At 45.0% G+C, this 23,885-nt stretch overlaps 1 protein-coding gene across 5 annotated transcripts in view; it reads right to left on the bottom strand.

Moving 5' to 3' along the window:
• The window catches only part of NCOA2 (nuclear receptor coactivator 2), a 295,381-nt gene that overhangs the window by 8,495 nt on the left and 263,001 nt on the right, over window positions 1–23,885 (bottom strand). For all 5 annotated transcript variants that reach the window (XM_047783775.1, XM_047783780.1, XM_047783777.1 and 2 more), the window contains 8 exons: window positions 23,432–23,647; window positions 19,483–19,612; window positions 11,076–11,241; window positions 8,128–8,406; window positions 7,260–7,337; window positions 5,695–5,929; window positions 3,822–3,999; window positions 2,813–3,011 (listed from right to left, as the gene is read on the bottom strand). In XM_047783775.1, coding sequence (XP_047639731.1) covers window positions 2,813–3,011; window positions 3,822–3,999; window positions 5,695–5,929; window positions 7,260–7,337; window positions 8,128–8,406; window positions 11,076–11,241; window positions 19,483–19,612; window positions 23,432–23,647 — 1,481 coding nt within the window. The remainder of the gene's footprint in view (window positions 1–2,812; window positions 3,012–3,821; window positions 4,000–5,694; window positions 5,930–7,259; window positions 7,338–8,127; window positions 8,407–11,075; window positions 11,242–19,482; window positions 19,613–23,431; window positions 23,648–23,885) is intronic.

The following is a 23,885-nucleotide window of genomic DNA, read 5'->3' as shown; positions in this document are numbered from 1 at the left end:
GCCCCAGAACGCAAATCAGGAACTACCAGTGGCCCATTTTTGTAGAAAATTCAACATCTACACTGTTATTTTCTCCACTGAAAAGAAGAATGTCTATATTTCCTTATGTTGAATTTATACAAATAAGCATTTAGCCACCATCATCTGAACTATACTAATTATTATTACACATGTGCGTAGAGCCTTCTTAAATTGCAAAGGGCTTTAAATTTTCTCATGCATCACATTGCATTTTTATTAATCACCTTTTCATAGAATAAAACAGAGGTATTGTAAGATATAGTAAATTTTCATGCAAACTATCCTTTACTAACATCAGGGTTAAACAGATCTAGTTAAAATTTTCACCATGCTCACTCACAAATCATGATCTAACGGAAATTTATTGTGCTGTTAATGACTTATTGGTTAATTCATGAAAACTTTCTATGCCTCGGACTTCTCTTGTGGTGCATCAGGTTAAGGATCTGGCATTGTCACTGCAGTGGCTTGGATTGCAATGGTGTGGGTTCAATCCCTGGCCACTTTCATATGCCATGGGCTCGGTCAAAAACAACAACAAAAAAACTCCAAAAAACAAATAAAAAGAACTCCCAAAACAAACAAAAAAAGAACTCCTAAAACAAACAAAAAAACTTGCCATGCGTCAATTTCTCCAAATCTGAAATAAGATTTAGGGCTCTTGCCATATCAATATGTTGCATAAACTACTGAGATAGTAGAACGCCAAGCATTTTGTGCACTTTAAAAATAATTGTCTTCTTGGAGTTCCCTTCGTGGTGCAGTAGTTAACGAATCCGACTAGGAACTGTAAGGTTTCGGGTTTGGTCCCTGCCCTTGCTCAGTGGGTTAAGGATCCGGCGTTGCCGTCAGCTGTGGTGTAGGTTATAGATGAGGCTCGGATCCAGCGTTGCTGTGGCTCTGGAGTAGGCCCGTGGCTACGGCTCCGATTGGACCCCTAGCCTGGGAACCTCCATATGCCACGGGAGTGGCCCTAGAAAAGGCAAAAAGACAAAAAAATAAAATAAAAAAATAAAAAAAATAAAAATAATGTCTTCTTTAATACAGTTCACAAATTGTTAAACAATTATCTTTACCTCTGGATTAGGCCACCTCAGATTTCTGAACCCCAGGCTGGATGCCTAAGATATTAAGGGCTTTGAGTCTATTTGCTAAAGTGAGGCTGGTGTGTATTTAGGCATCAGGAAGGCAGGGATGGCAGAATCATTTCAATATTATTCAACACAAAAAAGAATTATTAAAAAAGAATGGACCAAAAAAAAAAAAAAAAAGAAAAAAAAAGAGAAAACTCAGATAATTCACATCTCAAAGATGCTAAAGAGTAGCTTTCGGATAGTCTGTGTGCCTCCCTGCACAAATGAACTCTCATTTAAAGCTAACTGGGGAGTTCCTGTCATGGCTCAATGGTAACGAGCCTGACTAGGATCCATGAGGTACAATCTCTGGCCTCGCTCAGTGGGTTAAGGATCCGGTGTTGCCATGAGCAGTGTGATAGGTTGAAAACTTGGCTTGGATCTGGCCTTATTGTGGCTGTGGTATAGGCCTGTGGCTACAGCTCAGATTCAACCCCTAGCCTGGGACCTTCCATATGCCGCAGTGCGGCCCTAAAAAAATAAAAAAAATTTAAAAAGGTAATTGGATGGCAGGTAGTTTGGTATTTGCCTTTCACCAGGTTTTATGTTTAGAAAAAAAAAAAAAAAATCAGTCCTTGGAGTTCCCATCGTGGTGCAGAAGAAATGAATCCAATTAGGAACCATGAGGTTGTGGGTTCGATTCTTGGCCTTGCCCAGTGGGTTAAGGATCCAGTGTTGCTGTGAGTTGTGGTGTAGCTCACAGATATGGCTCGGAACTGATGTGGCTGCGGTAAAGGCCAGCAGCTACAGCTCCAATTGGACCCCTAGCTTGGGAACCTCCATATGCCGTGAGTGCAGCCCTAAAAAAAATAGAAAAACAAAAAACAAAAAAAAACAAAAAAAATGGTTCTTAAAAATCCAAAAATAAAACTTTTTTTTTACTCTATGGCCACATCCGTAGCATATGGAAGTTTTCAGGCAAGGGACTGAATACTAGCCACAGTTGTGACCTATGCTGCAGCTGCAGGGATGACAGATCTTTTAACCCACTGTGTCAGGCTAGGATGGAAGCCGAGCCTCTGCAGTGGCCCTTGCCCCTGAAGTCAGATCCTTAACCTACTGTGCCACAGCGGGAATTCCCAGAAATAAAACTGTTTTAAAAAAGCACAGTTCACCATTCCACTTTCTGATTCATTTTATTCATTGATTTATTTTTGGAAATTCTTGGGCAAGGGATCGGACCTGCACCACAGCAGTGACCATGCTCGATCCTTAACCCACTGAGCTACCAGGGGATGCCTGAGATTTGTTTTAGATATCACGAAATCCCTCACATAAGAGAAAAACTTAGAAGACAAGAAAAGTTAAGGCGTTCTCTTGTGGCACAGAGGGTTAAGGATCTGGTGTTGCCACTTCAGTGGCTCAGGCCATATCCCTGGCCTGGGAACTTCCACAGACTAAGGAGTGCAGCCCCCCCTCCCCCCCAAAAAAAGTTAAGAAATATTTTAAACAGTTTTCGAGCAGTCAGGGATGTTTTCATGTTTATTTTGTCATTAACAAGTATTTCCATTAATTGCACCCATACAAGTGGTGGAAAGATGGGAAGGTGAAAAAACACTCTACAAAATAAATGCGGAAAGTGATGGCAGATGTTAAACACATGGAGAGATACACTTCACGCAGAAAGAGCACGGGCAGCTTCCCCGAGGTGGCCTCACCTGCTCGGGACCCATGGAGGACAGCCCTGACGTAGGCACGGAGGTCACTGAGGTCATGCTGATCTGTCCTGTCATCTGGTTCATGTTGCTCATCCCACCTGTGCTGGTCGCCATGGATACACTGATGTTCATATTGTTATTGTACATGCTGGTGTTCGCTTGCGGTCCAAAGTGTGGTGGGGACTGTTGTGAAAACATGCTAGAAATACAGTGAAAGATGAAAACGTCAGAGCCCTAGGGCAAATTGGTAAGGAGTTTCGAGGAACTGTTGCTCAGGCATTTACTCCAGGATGAATACATCTAGGCTGAAAGGACCCAGGGCAGGACAGCTAGAGGATAGAAGTCAGAAATAGCAGGGGAAGCACTCAGAGAAGCTGCAGGAGCCCCTATGCTCTTAGCTTTCCTAATGAAATCATGAAGGCCTGCAAGGATATTTCCCACTTTCATGTCTGCACCAGACAAGATTTTCATTTGCTTTCATTACATGCAACAGTAGAGAATGGCTTCTAGCCACTGTTTTCCATAGCAGTTTCCATCATAAATTGATGGGGGTGCTACATTCTTTTTTTTTTCTTTCTTTTTAGGGCCACACCCGCAGCATATGGAGGTTCCCTAATTGGAGCTGTAGCTGCCTACACCAGAGCCATAGCAACGCAACACAGGATCCGAGCCACGTCTGTGACCTACACCACAGCTCATGGCAATGCTGGATCCTTAACCCACTGAGCAGGGCCAGGGATCAAACCCGCATTCTCATGGATACAAGTTGGGTCCGATACCGCTTCACCAGGTGCTATCTTCTTAGGAGAGTTCTTTCTTTCCACTTCCAAGGAAAAAACACTAAGCTAAAGTTTCGGAAATTCTCCTGCTCTAGGAAAAGTAGACTGGCTTCCTTTGCAGTTGACTTGGTATCTCTTGCTTGAGCAAAGAAGCAGAAGAGAGCCAGGTGGGCTACAGAAAGAGTCCCTGGAGATCATTTATATCAAAAAGGCTCAGCTACGCGGCACACCTGTTTCCACCCATGCTCCCCTGCGCCCAGCCGTTCATGTCCGAGGAGGCCTGGTAGGCAGGGTTGGGCTGAGACTGCTGCAGCATGGGGCTCTGCGTGTGCGCCATTCGGGGCGACATCAGAGGGCTCTGGGGTGCGGCAGCCCCCGTGAAGCCTGGATCTGGCTGCTGACTCATTCCTTAAAAACCAGAACAGAAATCCAAAGGAAAGTGTTAGTTTTATCATCCAGATAGTGGGGGTGGGGTTAGGGGAAGAGAACATTCAAATCGAATACACACAGAAAATCAGAAAATCATTTTTTTTTCTTTTTAGGACCGCACCTGCAGCACATGGAAGTTCCCAGGCCCAGGTGGAACTGGAGCTGCAGCTGTCAGCCTACACCACAGCCACAGCCACACACGGTCTGAGCTACATCTGCAACCTTCATCACAGCTTGCAGCCAAGCTGGATTCTTAACCCACTGAGTGAGGCCAGGGATGGAACCTGCATCCTCATAGACACTATGTCGGGTTCTTAACCTACTGAGGCACAACGGGAACTCTGGAAATACCATTCTTTCCTCACATCCCTTTCCAAATCAAGAATGAGTCAAATATGTATATTTCTCTTTGACAAGGAAGTCTTTAAATGTTTCTATGTCGCTACAATTGAATTAAACTGGATTAAAGTTCAGCTATATATAAAAAGCCAACACTGGGTAATTTTTTATTAAATTACCTCAGGTTATTTTATGATGAGATTAATACATTTTTAAAAATAAGCAACTGCATTAGCTCTTAGCTTGTTTTATCTTTATAAAGGGCTCTACAATACTTCAGTGCTCTACAAGGTCAGCAAGCATATGAAAAAGAAATTTCAGTGTAAGCTTCTTGTTCGGTTTCGAGGCAAATGGCATTTACACTAGAAGGGAAGAAAGAACTTTTAGCAGACATTTCTAAGCTGTCAAAAAGGAAAGGGAGGGAAAGAGGAAACAAAGGAGGCAGCTTCTTATAAAATTTCAGGGATGACAAGCCCATTTTTGCCTAGAAGATGTGTTAAACGTGAATATTTAATTAATACTTTAATTAGCTATAAAAGAAAGGCTTAAGATCACATAGGAAAAAGCTACACATTATCTTTCTGTTTCTTTAAAGATATAGGAGATGTGAGGTTAAGCATCAAAAAGACTTGGTAGTTATTTATAGATAACGCTGGAGGAAGACAGGGAAAGTCATTTTGAGGATTACCTGGGTGTAAGCACTTACTTTTATTAATATTCAACTATTAATTGAATAGGACATGCACACAAATATTAATGTCTATTGCACTGCACACTTGCCTCTTAAGACTGACATGAAACAACAAATCAATACGAAGACAACTAAGAGGGTGTCCACTGTGGTTTCTGTAGAGCACTTCTCAAGAACTGCCAATTCATTAATGATTTGGTATAACATTGAGAGCCTTTATTTTTCAGAAGCTGTAGAATGTCATACTGAGGACAACATATGCCATTCAACACTTTGTATATATCTACTGATTTATGTGAGTCAGATTCAGAGGTGTTTCTGTCTCTGCAGGTGCATGTACACACACATACTCACACACACTCTCTCTCACACTCTCACATGCTCAGCGGCTGTTGCACTCTGTGCACACATGCCTGCTTTGGTCATCCTTAAAGTCAGGCCTGTGCTTGGAGAAAAGGTGGAACCTAAGCTGGGGCTGAAGGGTGCCAAGCTGGACCTGGGCACTCCTGCTGGGCCCCACCTGCCCTCCCAGGTTTTCTAGCACCCCTGGTCGGCCACATCCATCTGGGAGCCATGCAAAGAGCTGTGACCCAGGACTAGGGGACCCGCTGGTGAAAGGTGCGGGTGGGTGCTAAGCCCAGTACCGTAGTTTGGAGGGAACGGAAACTGCTGTGCGTTTGCCTGGGGAAGCCGGGGGTTGCTCATGGCTGCCGGCACGCCACCAGGAGCCACCACGCTGGGTGTCATGTTCAACCCCTGCCCTCTCATCATCAGGGTTCGCTGCTGAACTTGCTGTTGCTGATGCATTTGTCTCTGTCGAAGGTGCTGGTTCAGGATTTCCCTCTGCCTCTGGGCCAACATCTGGGCGTTAATAGGTGCCTGGATGGGGGGCAATACACAGAGGGAGACATTGGGGGGGTGGGAAGATGGATAAACAAACCGTCTATTAGAAATAGAAGAATGATGGGTACTGTTGTGAGCAAAATTGTTTGGAAAATAAGACATTTGGGGTTGAAAAACCAGTGGCTGAGAATGTGAGCTTCTGAGATCTGCAGAGACGGTGACTCTGAAACTTGGCAACAACTTACGGTGGGGGGGGCGTCGATGTTAGTATCAACTAACTGGGAGGACACAGTTCACTAAAGGTCCCCACAGGTCCTGGCTGGAAGACTCTGTGACAGAAACCTCAAGGATGGGACTTTATAGTCCCACCGAGGGACATACAAGTCTAAAGGGAAACCACGTCACTGTGCCAAAAGGTGGCTTGGAAGTACTTCAGAAAAGGCTGAACAGTGGCAGGAAGCAAAGGTGGACCGTAGGGAGTGGGAGAGCGAGGGAGGCCAGGATGGAAGCACCCAATGCCCGGGGGGAAGGGAGCAGCACAAGGCTGGGCCTGGGTCCTTGTGATGTACAGTCACCGCCCCCCCCCCAATTCATGGATGCTGCACTGGTGAGCCTGCCAACCCACTCACATGTATCTGTCACCAAAACCCCAAAACGCACAGCATGGTCGTCATTTACAGACACTTGCGGAGCAGCAAAACCTGAGAGAGGCCCTGCGTGCATATCCCTGCCAGAGGCGGAGCCAGGCGACAAGGCCTTCCTGTTCCAGCTCTCCTACCACAAACAAGTGTCCCTGCGGGGGACTATTTATTTCCAAGTTTTTCACACTGCTGTGCTTTTTGTTGGGGATTTTGCTATTTAAACGGTGCTGCCAGGTGTCCTGGGCACAGGAGGCTGTGAGGTGCCTCATGGAGAGTCTGTGAGTTAGATGAGCTTCATTCAGGCATGAGTTCCGGTGCTGCTGGCTGTGAGGTCAATGTTAATGAATCAACAACATATATTAAACAAAAAGTGTCCTCAAACAGAAACATACTGACTAATGAAAATGTGACCAGAGGCTCACAGGAACCTAGCCTTTATTTCTCCTAGGAGCCAGGGTTCAATAATGGCTAACTCAGGTAAATTTACATAACACGGCCAACGCGAATAATGGTAACTGACTGTGCCTGGCAATGAAAATGGCATTGATGAGGTGGGAACCACAAAGGCGACAGAACAGAGAGATAACTGAATGTCACGACACCCATGGTGTGTGTCTGGGTCTGTGCATGGCCTTCTAAGTCACTCTGTGTGGGAGGTCAAGGAGGGAGTGATGACGAGGAGGAAAGTAGATACAGGGAAAGCTGACAGTGGGTCTGTTCCTTACCTGTGTGGGTACGCCAGGCCTCAGTGTCAAGTTCACATTTGAAACATTGCTGATTTGATTCATAAGTGGCTGGCGATTCTAAATGCATACACATAGCAATCAATACATTTTTAAACAGAATATATTTTATTTCAAATCACCTTCCTCCAGAACCCCCCGGCCCCATCCCCAACCTGACACCTGCTGGGTATTGAAAAGACATGGTTTGCGGCTGAATTCCCTGGTAAGCTGTTATCAGTGAGGTTTCCCGTGGCTTAAAACTGAGAAGTTACTGTGGACTATTTGGAGAACACACTATTAAAGGAGAAGGGAGAAGGATGAGAAGAGGAGGCCCGGTGGAAGATGAGGAAAAAGGCACAGGGATAAAAATGAGAGATTTACTATATTTACAGATTTACTATATTACAGAATCTGTCCAGGCTTGTTTCATGGAGATCACATCTTCTTGAACTAAATGGGCATTCCACAAGGCAGTGTCCCTCTGCCACCATCCTGCCAAAGGTGACAGTTTCTGTCACAAGGCAGGACTAATAGCAGGAACTACCCTGGTTCTGGGTGCTTTGGGCCAGAGATTGTGCTGCGCCCATAAACACAAACACGTTAGCCTAGACTGTACAACAAGCCCATTTCCCAGATACGAACACTGAGGCTCAGAGAGCAGCTCTACGCTGGAGGGGAAAGAGAAAGAAAGCAGAGAATGAGGTAAAGCAGAAAAGAGCATGAAGTTGTAGAACAGCTGCGGAAATGCATTCACCCTCACAGAAAGGACAGAATGAGACTGAGGCCTCCAAAAGGACCCCCAGTGGTCACGGCATCTCATCCCCACCCCACCTGCCCCCGACTTTCCAGGCACTGGCCAGGAACACACCTGCTGTGCTTGGAGGCGATGCTGCAGCTGGAGCCTCAGCTGGTTGGGCTGGTTCTGCACTAGGCCCGTGGGCCTGAGGCCCGGTCTGGGCTGCATGCGGAGGGTGGCATAACTCGGCCGCTGGCCCATGGTGTGGAAGTTTGGGTCTTGCATGGGAGCGTAGCTGCCCGGGGCCATTTGTGCCTGAGACGCGTACTGCTGTGGGAATACGGGGGCTTTCTGCTCCAGCATCATGTTGGAGTCCTGACTGGAGAACTGCTCCGGATCCACGGCCTGGCTCTGAAGAAACAGCCGCCAGATGAGAAGCAAGTAAATAAACCACCGAAAATGCAGCGTGTCTCGAAGGCCGTTTTCCCTCGCTTCTTCCACTGCACTTACTACACAAAGGTGCTGCTAGCCTGCCTGCACCTGTCTTCCTAGAAGACGCTTCTTTGTTCAAAAGATCCAGCTACATGAGGCAAAAACCTGACTGGCAGCAATACCCCTTCCCAAGGAGGGAGATGGGCCGGCACTACGGGTGCCTCTACTCCTGCCACCAGTCAGACTGAGCTGGGCTTGAAGATGCAAAGGAAAACACCCTGGAAACGGATGCTTTACGTTTCGGGACTGATTGTCGCACGTGCAGAAATCACTTGACTTAGCCGCCTGGGTACCCGGCTGGGGTGCCGACCCTATTATTCCCATTTTGCAGATAACAAAACTGAGGCTGGCAGAAATGCCCAAACTGCAGCAAGCCTGTCTGGCTGATAGGGAGTGGGCTCCTTCAGGCTGTGATTTAGGACCTGAGCTGCTCCCCAGTGGGATGCACTCACTGCCCGGGTCTGACTGTTCTCTAGGGTTGTTGGGATTCCCTACAGGTCGCACATTTTGCTGCCGTCCTCTTTCCGAACTAGACACATTCAGTGTGTTCGTCATTCTTGACCTCTTAGGGCTACCTATCTATCTGGGTCAGGATGTGGCAGGGGTAGAAAACCCAGAGCCTCTGCAGGGGAGCACAGACCCAGGTGGCCCTGCTGACTCTGTGCAGAGCAGCAGGGAGCCCCGGGTTCATTCCCCTCTTCCCTCTGCTGCAAACCTCCTGAGAGAGAGACGGAGGAGCCGACAGCAAAGCCCTCGCTCAGGTTCGCTTTAGCCTCGTAAGGTCTGAGGCCTTCCCCAAACCAGTCTGCCCACGTTAGAGCAGCGCCTGGGGCCACCAAGTCCTGGGCTCTGACCCCGTCCGTTGACCCTGAGAACTGGGCTCAGTCCTCTGTCTGTGATAGTCTGAACTACTGCTCTCACTGCACCACAAAAGCACCTCAGAACTTTCAATATTTGCCCATCTTTAACAGGGAGAGAGTTTAATTTTCATTTTTAAAGAAGACACACAATTCCAATGAATACAAATAAGGTCCATCCGTATTCTACGTTTCCCCTGATGCTGCCTAATAATCATATCCCTATAATTCAGTTTAATGATATCATAAGGATGATGGATTTGATGACATAAAATAGAAACAACATAAATGAGTGAAAAAAGATATTAAACATATTAAATGATGAAATGATACCAATTTTGATAAAAGCAATTCCCAGACTCACACTTTTATTTATTTTTAATGGCTGCACCCACAGAATATGGAAGTTCCCGGGCAAACCTACACCTCCGCAGTGACCTGAGCTGCTGCAGTCGGATTCTTAACCCACTGCGCCACAATGAGAACTCCCAAGAATCACATTTTTAAGTATCACTTAGGAATTTCCTTGTGGCTCAGCTGGATAAGGACCCAGCAGTGTCACTGCTGTGGCTCTGGTTTGATTCCTGGCCTGGGAATTTCCGCCTGCCGTGGGTGTAGCCAAGAGGTCCTTAGAAACAACTCAGGGACGACAACCCAGAAGGCTAAAGTCTCACTAGCACTAAAGGCAAAGCAAACTAGACACACAGGAAATACTTCAACTCCATTTTCCTTTCTTGATTTATTTCAGGTTATATCATGCAACCTCGTCATTTCTTTCCATTCTGCTGCTCTCAATATGAATCGACAAGTTTTAACTCCTACTTATGTCTGCCGAAGGTGGGAATTATGACAAGACTATTTTGAATGCTTCGGAGAAGTCTCCGTGACTCTGCAACACCCTTCTCACAGATCCTCAGACACGTCACATGTCCAAGAAGCAGCCCGAACCCTGGAAGGTGCTTCTTAGCAATAAGAAATCAAGATGATTCGTGCTGAGAAAAGAGGAAGACAGCAGCGATCGGTTTTTCCAGGTTACTCTTTCTACAGGAAGCCAGGAAGCCTGCTTCACACAAGCTGAGTTGTGTAGCCGGATTTGTAAAGTACTAAGTTATTTATGAGACTCTATTAGGTTATTTATTATACTGTCACTAGAAGGTACTCTTAAAGTAGTTAATGACTTTATGTAACCAGCCAGCTACCAGGAAGGGGAAGCTACAGAAGCGCATGAAGACTGGATAACTTCTTTACACTCCCATTGATGCCTAAGTATCCCCACACTGCTGTGGGCTAAATCCACAGAGGATGTAAAATGATCAACAAACGGTAGCTACCCATAGCATGACTTCTGCTAACTTAGGTGGGACGTTTTCTTGCACAAGTCGCTTCCTATCACTAGCCCACAAATGCAAGATGAGAGGATGCTGGTTTTGAGGTGGAAGGTTCTAGATCACTGAGGCAGCAATGTTCTGTTCTTGGTGTCTGTGCTCCTTGCCTGTTCCTCCCTGTCATTAGGTAAGCGGGACTTGAGTTTATGCCTTTCAGCTCAGTTAACCCAAATTACATGCAGAATGCATTCTCAAGTATTTTCCATTCTTGGGCAAAAGTTTACGTGGGAGGAACAAGGTGAGGGGGAGAGAGAAAACAGAGCTGCTTCTTAGGAACTAAGAAAGCATCCTGATCAGGATCCTGCAGGCAATCTGTAAGCAGGAGAACATCCGTCTCTGGGCCCACCTGGCTGACCAGTTCGGGGATCCCCAGAGCTCTGTCAATCTCCTCCAGGCCATCGAAGTTCCGCAAGGCCAAGTACAGCTGGTCCAGGAGAGCGCCTTCATCACTAGGAGACTCCGCTGCAGGGTGTGGACACAGCAAGTCATCCGGAGAGCTACCAAACGGCTGCCTGTAAAGAGACAAACTTCATCCTGGGCCTATGGAGAAGCTAGGTGATCAGAGAACAACTCTTTCCCTTAAAGACAAAAGTAGTAAAAATACTGTTCCCGCCAGACATGGAATAAAACAAGAACCTAAAACAGTAGACAGACTTGACTCAGTGGCTAAGACGGACAGGCTGGAAACACATGCAGGCATCAGTGTTGGGATCTTTGTTTTTATTGCCCCCGCCATTTTTTTTTTTTTTTTTTAAAGGGCCAAACCTGAGGCATGTGGAGGTTCCCAGGCTAGGAGTGGAATCTGAGCTACAGCTGCCAGACTATGCCAACAGCCACAGCAATGCAGGATCCAAGCCTTGTCTGCGACCTATATATCGCAATTCATGGCAACACCGGATCCTTAACCCACTGATCGAGGCCAGGGATCAAACCTGCATCCTCATGGATACTAGTTGGGTTCGTTACTGCTGAGCCACAACGGGAACTCTCACTGCCCCCACTTTAAAGCTGGTAAAGCTTTTTGTCAGACCGTTTGGTGGTGATCACCCAGGCAGACACTGCAGAGCTGGGATTCAACACAGACCTCAGCAATTCTAGGGCCCCCTGACCACTGTTTCCACAGATCCATGCCGACTCTTCAAGAACATACATATTTACTTTGCACTAAAGTAATCAAAGGAATTTCTTGAATTTTCTCATTTCACATGAGGCTCTAACTACCCCTCTGGGGCAGACTTGAGAAATGTAAGCATAAAAGTTCTATTAATTTTTTTGACCCCAGCTGTCATTAGACTGCACTTGGCTGGACCAGGGGAGATTTCTTCGTCGCACCTAAGCGGGACTTGTAAACACTTACAAAAACACTCCTCACGAGTGTGGTTGTTAGACTTAGTCAACAAAAGGAGACTGTGAACATGCAAGTCACGTTTGTTGTTATGTAAGATCATAGACGATAAAACCGGAACACTCTACTCCAAACTATGGGGGATAAAACTTCTATAATTCAAATTAACTGGCAAACTGAATTCAAATTAACCGACAAGCATTTTAAAAAGAGCATCTGAGTTACTGTACTACCTAAAGGGGATATAATACTTTAATCTGTACTCTCAGAGTTACTGCACGATGATGTTTTGGAGAAATAAGGTTATAGGTAAGTCCCCTCATTCTTAAGCAATAACACAGTCCCTGAGGGATAAACTACTTAACCCCTTTGATACGCTGTACATCTTTTCTAAAGATAGCTTTGTGCCACTTTGGCCTAGAATCCTGATGCTGAAATGTTGAGGACTAATGCCAATGATGAGTTTCAGACAGTCCTAACCCAGTTCAGCGGAAACAATCTATATCCTCCATTTAGCCCTAGTCACTTATGAAGAAAATCAGCAATTAAGCACGCCCTCCACGACAGACGACACTGCTTCTCCGAGGTCCCTGGCTCCACGCCCATATCCCACGGCCTTCCAAGTGTCACAAGGGACAGTGCAGCCACCACTGCGAGCCCAGAGCAGGTGCTATACCGCCCGTGCCATCCACCCCAGTATCCCGTTGCCAGGGCCCCACCAGCATACTCGCCCAGGGCTCTCCCTGGACCCGCCTCTTCCCAGGAAGACCTCAGGCGCCGGAACCATCTCCCAAGGCCCTTCCTGTTCTGCACTTGCCCAGAATTAACTTTTTAAACATGACTGTGATCAGATCACTCCATCACTGAGACACTCAGAGAGTGCGAGGAAGGAGCAGACACATTCAAGTGGCAACCAGAAGGAGAAAAACCACAGACGTGAGAGAAACAGAAGCCAAGAGCAGAGGAAGTTCCCCAGAGAGGAATGGCCAACACTTATATGTGCTCAATATCATGAAAGAGGGCAATATCATCAAGTCGGCCAAGAGTAGATGTTGTCCATTTACCAAATTCTCTTAGGCCTGACACCTCACTCCCCAAAGAGACTAGTTAGGTGAGGTGGTAAATATTTTCTTCCTTTAGCTTTACTAGTTTCAACTTCATCTGAAGCCTCATTCCTACACAACCATAGCCCTGTCCCCAGATCTCTTTGTTGCTAACAGGTTAACATGAAATCTACTCTCTATTAACTGGAGCAAGGCTGCAGGGGCTCCCAGGGAACAGCATCTGCCCAGCTGGCATCTGACTGAAACCCAGCCTCAAAAGGAAGGGGATGGGGCTCAGTCTCGTACCTTCAAAGACACATCCAAATGCTCAAAGAAAAAAAAAATAACGCGATGTTCATTCACACTGCAACAGGTTCCTAACATAATAAAATAACCTGCTTTTGTTACCTTTTTTTTAAATTAAAAAAAATGTTTTTCTTATAGCCACACCTGTAGCATATGGAGGTTCCCAGGCCAGGGACTGAACCCAAGCCTGGATCCTTTAACCACTGGCTGGGCTGGGGATGCCTCTGCGGCGACCCAAGCTGCTGCAGTCAGATTCTTAACCCACTATGCCTTAGCGGGAACTGCTCTTTTCTTTCTGTAATTAAAATAAGCTAATGCATGACTGATTCCCACTTTGGTCAAGGCCCTTTTCAACTCAAGATACTTTTCCGCTTACAGCTTCTCTCTAATTCCCCTGCTATGATGCTGTCAGATTCCTTTACCCAAAACACACTTTACTGAGCAGACTCAAAATTCTTGCTTCGTTCTCCCAGGACAGATCTCAGGTCCTGGGACAGGACGCCGGTGGTGGTGGAAATCAAGGACACGCACACCGTGGTAAGCCTAAGAGTTCCCAGTGTAACGCCTGTGACGTCCTGTGGGTCCCAGCCACCCTGGGCAACTGGCCTTTTCCCAGGAGATGCTACCTCTTCACCGTAACGCCAAGACCTGCCGGGCCTTGCTTCCCACCTTCTTCGCCATCTACGATCCTACCTTCCCTCTGAGGCTTGACATGTTTCCTCCAAGGCCACTCTTGACCACCCCGCTCTCCTCTCAACTCCAGTACCACTCACTGTGCTATGCTGACTTGATGTTGGCATTTATTTAAAACCTCAACTTTAGACTGTGCCCAGTGAGGCCATCTTAAATCTCTTGGTTGACCCAGTACATGAACTGCGTAAGTTTCAAGGTGGTGAAAATGAAAGGTTCCTGATCTAGCCAGGGTATCATACCTTACGCTCAGAAAAATACATCATGCTGTGGTGTGGCGCTGAAAATTTGGAAATGTCATGAGTTTGATCATTTCCCTCAGAGACATCACAGGGCATTTGGCTTTCAGAAAAAAATATCAATCCAGACTTCCAATTCCAACCTCACAAATGGCCACCAACATAATGAAGAAATTACCTTCCTACATTTTGGGCAATTACAGCTATAGTTACCATCGGGATGGTGGCTGACAGACAAATATAACATTAAGACAAGGATGAAATTCAGAGGAATAAAGAGAAGAACACACCCTAGGCTGGCAAGATGGTAAATAACAAACTAGAGGACAGGTCCATCATCAAGAGAAACCTCATTTCTTGAAATCTACACTCTAATTCACTTGTAGACTAGCAGGACATTAAAGATGGTAATAAGAAGTGGAATAAGGTCAATTCTGAGTTCTTATTTGAGAACTCATACCATTACTATCACTTTTTATGTGTATTTTCCAAATTTTGCAAAAGGTAGCAGCTGTGACACAATGGGAAAGTCAACTAAAGAAATTTTACTCTTTGACGCCTTACAAACAAGAGAAGACCAAATTAACCTAGAAATCTTGAACTTAATGTGTTTCATGAAAAATAGCTATTGTTTTCTTACATAAATCTAGCAAATCATCAAAAAATCAAATTAAAATCACTAAATCTGGGGTGATATTTTATCTATCTTTTGCTTTTTAGAGCCGCACCCACGGCATGTGGAGGTTCCCAGGCTAGGGGTCCAATCGGGGCTGTAGCCGCCAGCCTACGCAAGAGCCACAGCAACAAGGGATCCGAGCTGCGTCTGTGACCTACACCACAGCTCACAGCAACGCCAGATCCTTAACCCACTAAGCGAGGCCAGAGATTGAATCTGCAACCTCATGGTTCCTAGTCGGATTCATTTCCACTGCGCCACAATGGCAACTCCTGCACTACATTTTTACTATCTGTGCAAGTTTCCATGGATATAGGTTTTTAAAAATATGTATCAAATAAACATATTTAGAAAAAGCACAACCTCACTGACATGAAATCAGACTCAAAGAGCTGGGAGGACCCTGGGAACATACCACATCCAGGAATGATTACGGTGTTTTTGTTTTTTTTTCTTCCTCTCTTTTTTAGGGGCTGCACCTCTGGCACGTGGAAGTTCCCGGGCTAGGGGTCAAATCAGAGCTGCAAGACTATACCCCAGCCCCAGCAATGCCAGATCCAAGCTGCATCTGTGACCTATGCTGTAGTTTGTGGCAACACTGGCTCCTTTATCTTTTTGTCCTTTTTTTTTTTAGGGCCGCACCTGTGGCATATGGAGGTTCCAGTTTAGGGGTCTAATTGGAGCTATAGCCACTGACCTATGCCACAGCCACAGCAACACCAGATCTGAGCCACATCTGTGACCTACACCACAGCTCATGGCAATGCTGGATTCTTAACCCACTGAATGTGGCTAGGGATCGAACCCACAACCTCGTGGTTCCTAGTTGGGTTCGTTTTCGCTGCGCCATGATGGGAACTCCAACACTGGATCCTTTAACCCACTGAGAGAAGCCAGGGATTGAACCTGCATCCTCCAGGATGCTGGTCAGGTTCTTAACCCTCTGAGTAGCAATGGGAACTGCAACTACAGCAGTTATTTACACGATGCTCTATTCCTACAGTGATGGAGGCCACAGACTGCCCTGGGCAGCTGGTTCGGTAAAAGCCACACTGAGCCACTGTGGATCTTCTGTCTGTTCATTCACAGCCTCATTTCCACTCAAAATGTATCAGGAGGAGCAACAGTGCTGGCATCTCCTGGGGCTGGTTAGAAACACAGAATCCTGGGCTCCACCCAGACGTGCCTTTCAAGGAGACCCTGGAGGCGGCACATAGGCACAGAGGGGTTTGAAAACACTGGTTTCTCCCCCTAAGAGAATGGAATACAGCTGGTGAGCACCCTTTATCATCTCCTTAAGACAGTTATTAAGCAGTTGCCCTAATTTTTTTTTTCAGTGAAATAACTAGTTCCCAATTTTTTCTCACACATCCTATAGCTGGGGTCATATTCATCTACTGCTATTTTGATTTTTTCAAAACTTCATCTAATCTTCAGAATCCTTTATCATTCTCTTAAGATATAGATAGAAAATGGGCACCACTCCACAATTCAAAGTTATACAAAAGCATTTCATCCCACAGTAGGAGTCACTATGAAACCTGTATTTTTTTTTTTTTTAATTTATTTAACAGGAAGCTCTGGAAATATCCTATCCTTATGAAATTTCAGAAACCTTGCTTTTATCATTTGTGAATTTGATAAAAGTATTTCATAATTTTAGACTAGAATAACCCCCAAAGGACCTTCAGTCCACAGCCAGGGCCCCACTGAGCCTCCATCCTCAACTCTCTCCATGTGAGCCTTAGGCCAACTTTCTCCAGTTTGTTTTCTTTCTTCTTTTTTCTTTTTTTTTGCTTTTTCTAGGGCCAATTCCTGTGGCATATGGAGGTTCCCAGGCTAGGGGTCCAATCGGAGCTGTATCCGCTGGCCTACATCAGAGCCATAGGAACGTGGGATCTGAGCCGTGTCTTCAACCTACACCACAGCTCACGGCAACGCCGGATCCTTAATCCACTGAGCAAGCCAGGGATCGAACCCACAACCTCATGGTTCCTAGTCGGATTCGTTAACCACTGTGCCACGACAGGAACTCCCTCCAGTTTGTTTTCTAACGTGTTTACTTCCCAGAGAACATCAGCTGCACCCTTTAAGTGTCCACGCTGAGCCCTGCGTAGGCTCCTAACTCCCCGAGCCTCAGGGCTCTTCGCCCACCCAACCAGCCAAGCAGCACCATCACGTAGGCCTGAGGTCACCTGTGCGACATCCACTTCCAGTGCTTTGATAAAAAAAAACCATGAGATCATGCACATAACTCAACTGTGATGTTGTCTTTTGCAGGGAATAATGGAACAAAACCACCTCTGAGCTGAAACTTGAGCAACACTTAAGTCCCCAGCAACAAGTGTGTTTCACCCTTTAGAGTTGGGGAGCTGGGTCACAACAAAGTGAAGGAGCCTAGTGGAGACTGCTGGACCACGGTGAGGAGCCTGTGGAGACCAGGTGAGCGTGACCCAGCCCGGAAAGAGACCCATGCAAATTCCCTCCTAAGAAAAGCATCCTTGGAGTTCCTGTTGTGCTACAGCGGGAACAAATCCGACTGGTAATCATGAGGTTGCAGGTTTGATCCCTGGCCTAGCAGTGGGTTAAGGACCAGGCGTTGCTGTGAGCTGTGGTGTAGGTTGCAGACGTGGCTTGGATCCTGCATTGCTGTGGCTGTGGTGTAGGCTGGGGGCTACAGCTCCGATTCAACCCCTAGCCTGGGAACCTCCATAAGGTGTGGGTGCAGCCATAAAAAAGCAAAAAAAAAAAAAAAGCAAAAAAAAAAAAGCAAAAAAAAGGAAGAAAAAGAAAAGCATCTTCAATTTTGACCCCAGATGTTTTACAGACAGAGATCACCTAGGAACTTCCAGTGAAAGATTACCAAAATGCTCAGCGAAAACAGGCCACCACGAGCCTGAGTCAATTACTGGATTTAGAACTGCAAGAAACCCAGACATTGAAATTACCAAGTAAAAAAAAATTGAAAATAATGATGAACGTAATGTTTTTAATATAAAGATGGAATCACAAAAATAAGCAAACAATATGAGACTATGAAAAAAAGAACGTTTATAAATGAAAAATCTAATTGGATTAAACATAGCTAAAGGGATAATTAATGAAATACAGATGTGAGTAAATTATTCTGAATGCAGTATAGAGAAACAGGGAGATGGAATATGTGGAGTAAGAAATAAGGAGGGTAGGAGTTGTTAAAAATCGAATGCAGAAAAAGAACATGCAACATATGTCTTATCAGAATCCCAGAAAGAAAGAATAGAGAAAATGGAAGAGAGGCAATATGTAAAGAGATGATGGCTAAAATTCCCAGAACTGATGAAAATAACATGAATCCAAGATTTTAAAAAGCACAACAGGAGCTCATGGCACGGCTCAGCGGTTAACGAACCCGACTAGCATCCACAAGGATGCAGGTTCGATCCCTGGCCTCACTCAGTGGGTTAAGGATCCCACGGTGATGTGAGCTGTGGTGTAGGTCACAGACACGGATCCCGAGTGGCTGTGGCTGTGGCGTAGGCCAGTGGCTACAGCTCCGATTAGACCCCTAGCCTGGGAACCTCCATATGCTTCAGGTGCAGCCCTAAAAAGACAAAAAGATAAAAAGCACGACATACACCAAATACCAGACAGTATAAATAAGTAAATCTAGACACACTAGTGAAACTGCAGTAGAGCAATTACAAAAAATATTTCAAAAGCCATTTGCAAAGATAACCTACAAAGAAACAAAAATTATTAGACTGATAATCAGACCCCCAAATCCAATTAAATCACATACCATTACCTTTTACAAAAAAGTTCTTCAACGGCTTCATGAAAAAATGCTGAATTCTTCCAAGTTAAGACCCTCTATAAATCTATTCTATTACAAATCTATCTCTATAAATCTATAAACCTATTCTATTGCTAATCTACTTTTTCAGCCAATTCTTCTGATACTGACTTTTACTTTATTTTCTTAATGTGGCAAAATATACGTAACATAGAACTAGACTATTTTCTGTTACCCTAAACATACTGTGTTGTTTCTGTAACCTCCCTCTTGGCCTCTGATTGGGCTGCTTTTGCCAGATGGGCTGGCTTCCTGCCATCTCTGCCTCCTGAAATGACACCTTTTCTTCAAGACACCGTAGCTTCCGCCAGTCACCCCCACTGGATGATCTCCTGAAATACGTTTTATTTCTCTTTTGGCATTTATAGTACACACTACCTCACATTATAGTTATTAGTCTACATATTTTATTTCCTAATGACACTGTAACTTCTTTGAAGGCATGCTCTAGGTCAGACTGATTTTCCGATTCCCCTTCCTCCCCCATGCCCTGCACTCCCAGCCTAGTAAATAAACACGTGAAAACTGGTCAGGCACCAACTATTCAAAAGGAAAAGATTCTGGCCTAGGTTGGGGATCACTCACAGAACTCATGATGTCCTGAGCGCTCAAGACTCACCTGTTCTGGCTGGCAAACGGGGCCTGGTCTATGGGCAGGATGCTCTCAGGCCAAGGGGCGGTTTGATTTGGAGGCGCTTGTTGTTGGCTGTACTGAGGTCCCCCCATGTTCATCTCTAACTCAGATGGCCCTGAAAAGGGAGAAGAAAACAATCTCCAAATCTTATCATTTGTAATGAAGTCTGTTTACAATGGCTGTTCTGGCTATGGAATAGAAAGAGAGATAATCTGGCTTATACAAAAATGACGAAGACAGAAGCAATAATAATTAGGTGAAAATAAGAAGATAGAATTTTTGCTTTGCAATAGGAAAAAAGGCAATAAATATCAAGGCTAAGCATCCACTTCAGGGATGTTCTAGACTGGCAGTTCCAAACCTCTTGCACTTGGGACTCTGTATTCTTTATTTTTTAGGTTCCTAGGCTAGGGGTTGAATCAGAGCTGCAGCTGCCAGCCCACACCACAGCCACAGCAGTGCCAGATCTGAGCCGTGTCTGTGACCTACACCACAGCTCACGGCAACACCAGATCCTTAACCCATTGAGCGAGGCCAGGGATCAAACCCGAGACCTCATGGTTCCTAGTCGGATTCATTTCTGCTGTACCACTAACGGGAACTCTGGGACTCTGTATTCTTAACATATAGCTTCTGTGTATGTGGGTTATAGCTTATTGATATTTACTGTACTGGAAATTAAAACTGGAAAGCAGGAAAAAATAATTGTTAATTCATTTAAAAAATCATCACAGTAAATCCACTATGTTAACAGAAACATTTTTTTCTTCCAGTTGTATCAAGCTATTGTTGAAAATTTACATATATACCATACAGCAGTGTTCCTTATATTAATCATGCTGTATGTTACGTCCCTAGAACTTAAGAAAACTTAAGAAGTTTGTGCCTTTTGACCATCTTCATCCAATTCCTCCTCTCCCCCCACCTCCCCCCCTCTGGTAAGTACAAGTCTGAACTCTTTTTCGATCTTGTGACACAAACAAGATTTTTTTTTTTTTGCTATTTTAGGGCCACACCCACGGCATATGGAGGTTCCCAGGCTAGAGGTCCAATTGGAGCTGCAGCCGCCGGCCTACACCACAGCCACAGCAACTCGGGATCCGAGCCATGTCTGTGACCTACGCCACAGCTCAGGGCAACACCAGATCCTTAATCTACTAAGCAAGGCCAGGGATCGAACCCGTGTCCTCATGGATCCTAGCCAGTTTCGTTAACTGCTGAGCCACGAAGGGAACTCCCATAAAGATTTTTTAGTGAACACTATGGTAATCCTTGAGAGTAGGAGAGTGAAGAAGGTGAGGAACATCTTAGTATGATTATGAAAACAGTTTTGGCCTTGCAGACCCCCTAAAAGGGCATCGGGGTTCTGGACACACTTGTGGGAAGTGCTGGTCTAGACCTTAGTTAAAACTGCACTTTGGTGAGCTCTTCCACCAGAATTAGGGAGGAGCAGAGACGAGACAACTTTGATGTGCTTTCTTAGACGTTCTTTTTAGAGGCTTAAAGCTAATGAATGGTATTAGCTCTTTCATGATTTTATTATCATTATCTGTAGACCTGTTTCCCATTATAATAGATAATTTTCTGTTGAGTTCATGGTTTTTTTGAGTTTATTAAAAACCAGAGAAATTAAACTACACAATGAAGCTCATAGAGCCATATTTTGAGCTTAAAAGCTGAGTGTCCTTCAGAAAAGAAAGACAGGAAAAATGAAATTTTTGGATATAAGGGATTTATTATTATGGCGTTTAATTTTTAATCCACAACCTTTTTTTTTTGGTCTTTTTTTGTCTTGTTAGGTCCGCACCGGCAGCATATGGAGATTCCCAGGCTAGGCGTCTAATTGGAGCTGTAGCAGCTGGCCTACACCACAGCCACAGCAAGGTGGGATCCGAGCCACGTCTGTGACCTATGCCACAGCTCACGGTAACGCCAGATCCCCAACCCACTGAGCAAGGCCAGAGATCAAACCTCAATCCTCATGGATTTTAGTAGGGTTCGTTAACCACCAAGCCATGACGGGAACTACCACAATCTTGTTTTTTTTTCCCCAGCTGCATCTGTAGCACATGAAAGTTTCCAGGCCAGGGAATGAACCTTACCACAGCAATGACTCGATCCACTGCAGTGACACTGGATCCTTAACCTGCTGAGCCACAAGGGAACTCCCTATCCTGATTTAAAAAATCTCCCAGTTCATTTTTTGCATGGAAATCTGCCCGTTAAAAAAAAAAAAAAAGAAAGAAATCTGCCTACTTTTACAGCATTTTTCATGTAAGCCTCAAATTATGTGAATTTATGTTTGGGAATCATGCATTAATTCAAAGTACATTCTCTGTAGAAACACAAAATGAAAGTGCCATCTCAGGGTCTGGGATTAACATATAGACACCGCTATATATAAAAATAGATAAATAACAAGGCCCTGCTATATAGCACCCGGAACTCTACTCAATATTCTATAATAACCCACATGAGAAAAGAATCTTAAAAAGTGGTTATGTGCATATGAATCACTTTGCTGTACACCTGAAACTAAAACAACATTGTTAACTCAACTACATTCCAAAAAAAAAAAAAAAAATCTCAGAAACAATAAGGCAAAATATGCTGAGCAATTAAAACGACCAGAAAAGAAAACTGATGCCAGGGTATGATAAGCCTTCTGAATTATGTCAAAGCAATCTTGGCATCTTTCCGTTAATGATTTAGCGCTTACTCATTGTGCAATATCTAAGTATACGAACAAGTACATAAACACCAACTCATCTGAATTATGCTAATGTACAAGATAAGAGGAAGGTTAATACATCAGTGATTAAGAAAATAATCTCAAGCATGAGTTGCACAGGTCATTAGTTTTTTTTAAATGATGGTTTTACTGAGATATAATTCACATACCATACAGTTAGCCTATTTAAAGTGTACGATTCAGTGGGTGTTAGTATATTTGCGGAGTTGTACAACTACTACAAGGATCACTTTTAGGATTTTTTTAAAATTATTTTTTTAAATTAAAAAAAATTTTTTTGGTCTTTTATCCTTTTAGGGCAGCATTCGTGGCATATGGAGGTTCCCAGGCTAGGGGTCTAATCAGAGCTGTAGCCGTCGGCCTACACCAGAGCCACAGCAACTCGGGATCCGAGCCGCGTCTTCGACCTACACCACAGCTCACAGCAATGCCAGATCCCCAACCCACTGAGCGAGGCCAGGGATCGGACCCGGAACCTCATGGTTCCTAGTCGGATTTATTTCCACTGTACCACAACAGGAACTCCCACTTTTAGGATGTTTTCATTCTGCCCAAAAGAAACCCTATGACCATTAGGAGTCACTATCTAACCCCAAACCCCAGCTCTAGGAAACCACTAATCTGCTTTTTTTCTACAGATCTGCCTATTCTGGACATTTCATAGAAATGGTATCTGTGTGTTAGACCCGTAATTTTAATAACATGTGAACCATATCCAGACAAATTCTAGTGGTCTTCACATTTTGTGAGCTGCTCTATGAGACCCTGCACCTTCAGCAAGGACCTGGGAGACGCGTGGTCCAGGGATCTGCACTTTAAGGTCCTGTGATGATTCTGATGACCATGCAGAGTTAGGAACCACTGCTGTGTCACTGAAATCCTTCTTTTAAGTATCATCTAGACAACATTTATAGTGCTGCACGCTAACTCACCCCCCACAAAAGGTGAAATTAGGTAATTAAATGAAAATAAAACACCATAAAGGTAGTGAGTTCTCTTAAGTGACTGGAAAACCTGCAATTCTATGATTCTATATATAGAGTTCCAGCAAAATCCCACTTATGACAGCTTGACACAGGGGAATTACCTAAACTGCAAATTAGGAGTCTATCTCGACAGAGCAGTTCCCCTCTTCTCAGAAAGCATAAACACAACAAGCAAAGAGCCTGGGAGCTGCCTTACCGATATTCATGACCTGAGGCTGAAGCATCTGTCTTTGGCCAGGCTGGCTGCTGGGTCTCATGGGGATGCTGGCTGTTGGGTTCCGAATCATACCTCCTTGGATCGGCCGGTTCATGGCACCAGTGGTGGCAGCACAGGTGACTCTCACAGCGGAGGTCTGTGGGGCCCATTCCCCAGATGGCATGCTGGGCCGGGCGGCGTTACTGCCAATCATGCCTGCGGGCAAGCCAGAGCAAGCTGAGAGACGCGGGCACTGGAAACATAGTCAGCCCGTATGAGCAACAACACACGATCTCACCTTGCGCTCAGCCCCACAGCTCACGCCCGCACTGGGACGGACGTGGGCCCTGGGCTGAGAAATAAGAATTGGCAATCACTACGAAGTTTTTCAAAACATGGACCTGCCACTCTTTACAGTTCGGAAAAGTTGTTAGAATTGTTCCCATATGTACTT

The sequence above is a fragment of the Phacochoerus africanus genome, chromosome 6, assembly GCF_016906955.1.
Source record: "Phacochoerus africanus isolate WHEZ1 chromosome 6, ROS_Pafr_v1, whole genome shotgun sequence".
Taxonomy (NCBI): domain Eukaryota; kingdom Metazoa; phylum Chordata; class Mammalia; order Artiodactyla; family Suidae; genus Phacochoerus; species Phacochoerus africanus.
Note: the sequence above shows the minus strand (reverse complement) of the source record. Positions and strands in the feature narration are given on the sequence as shown.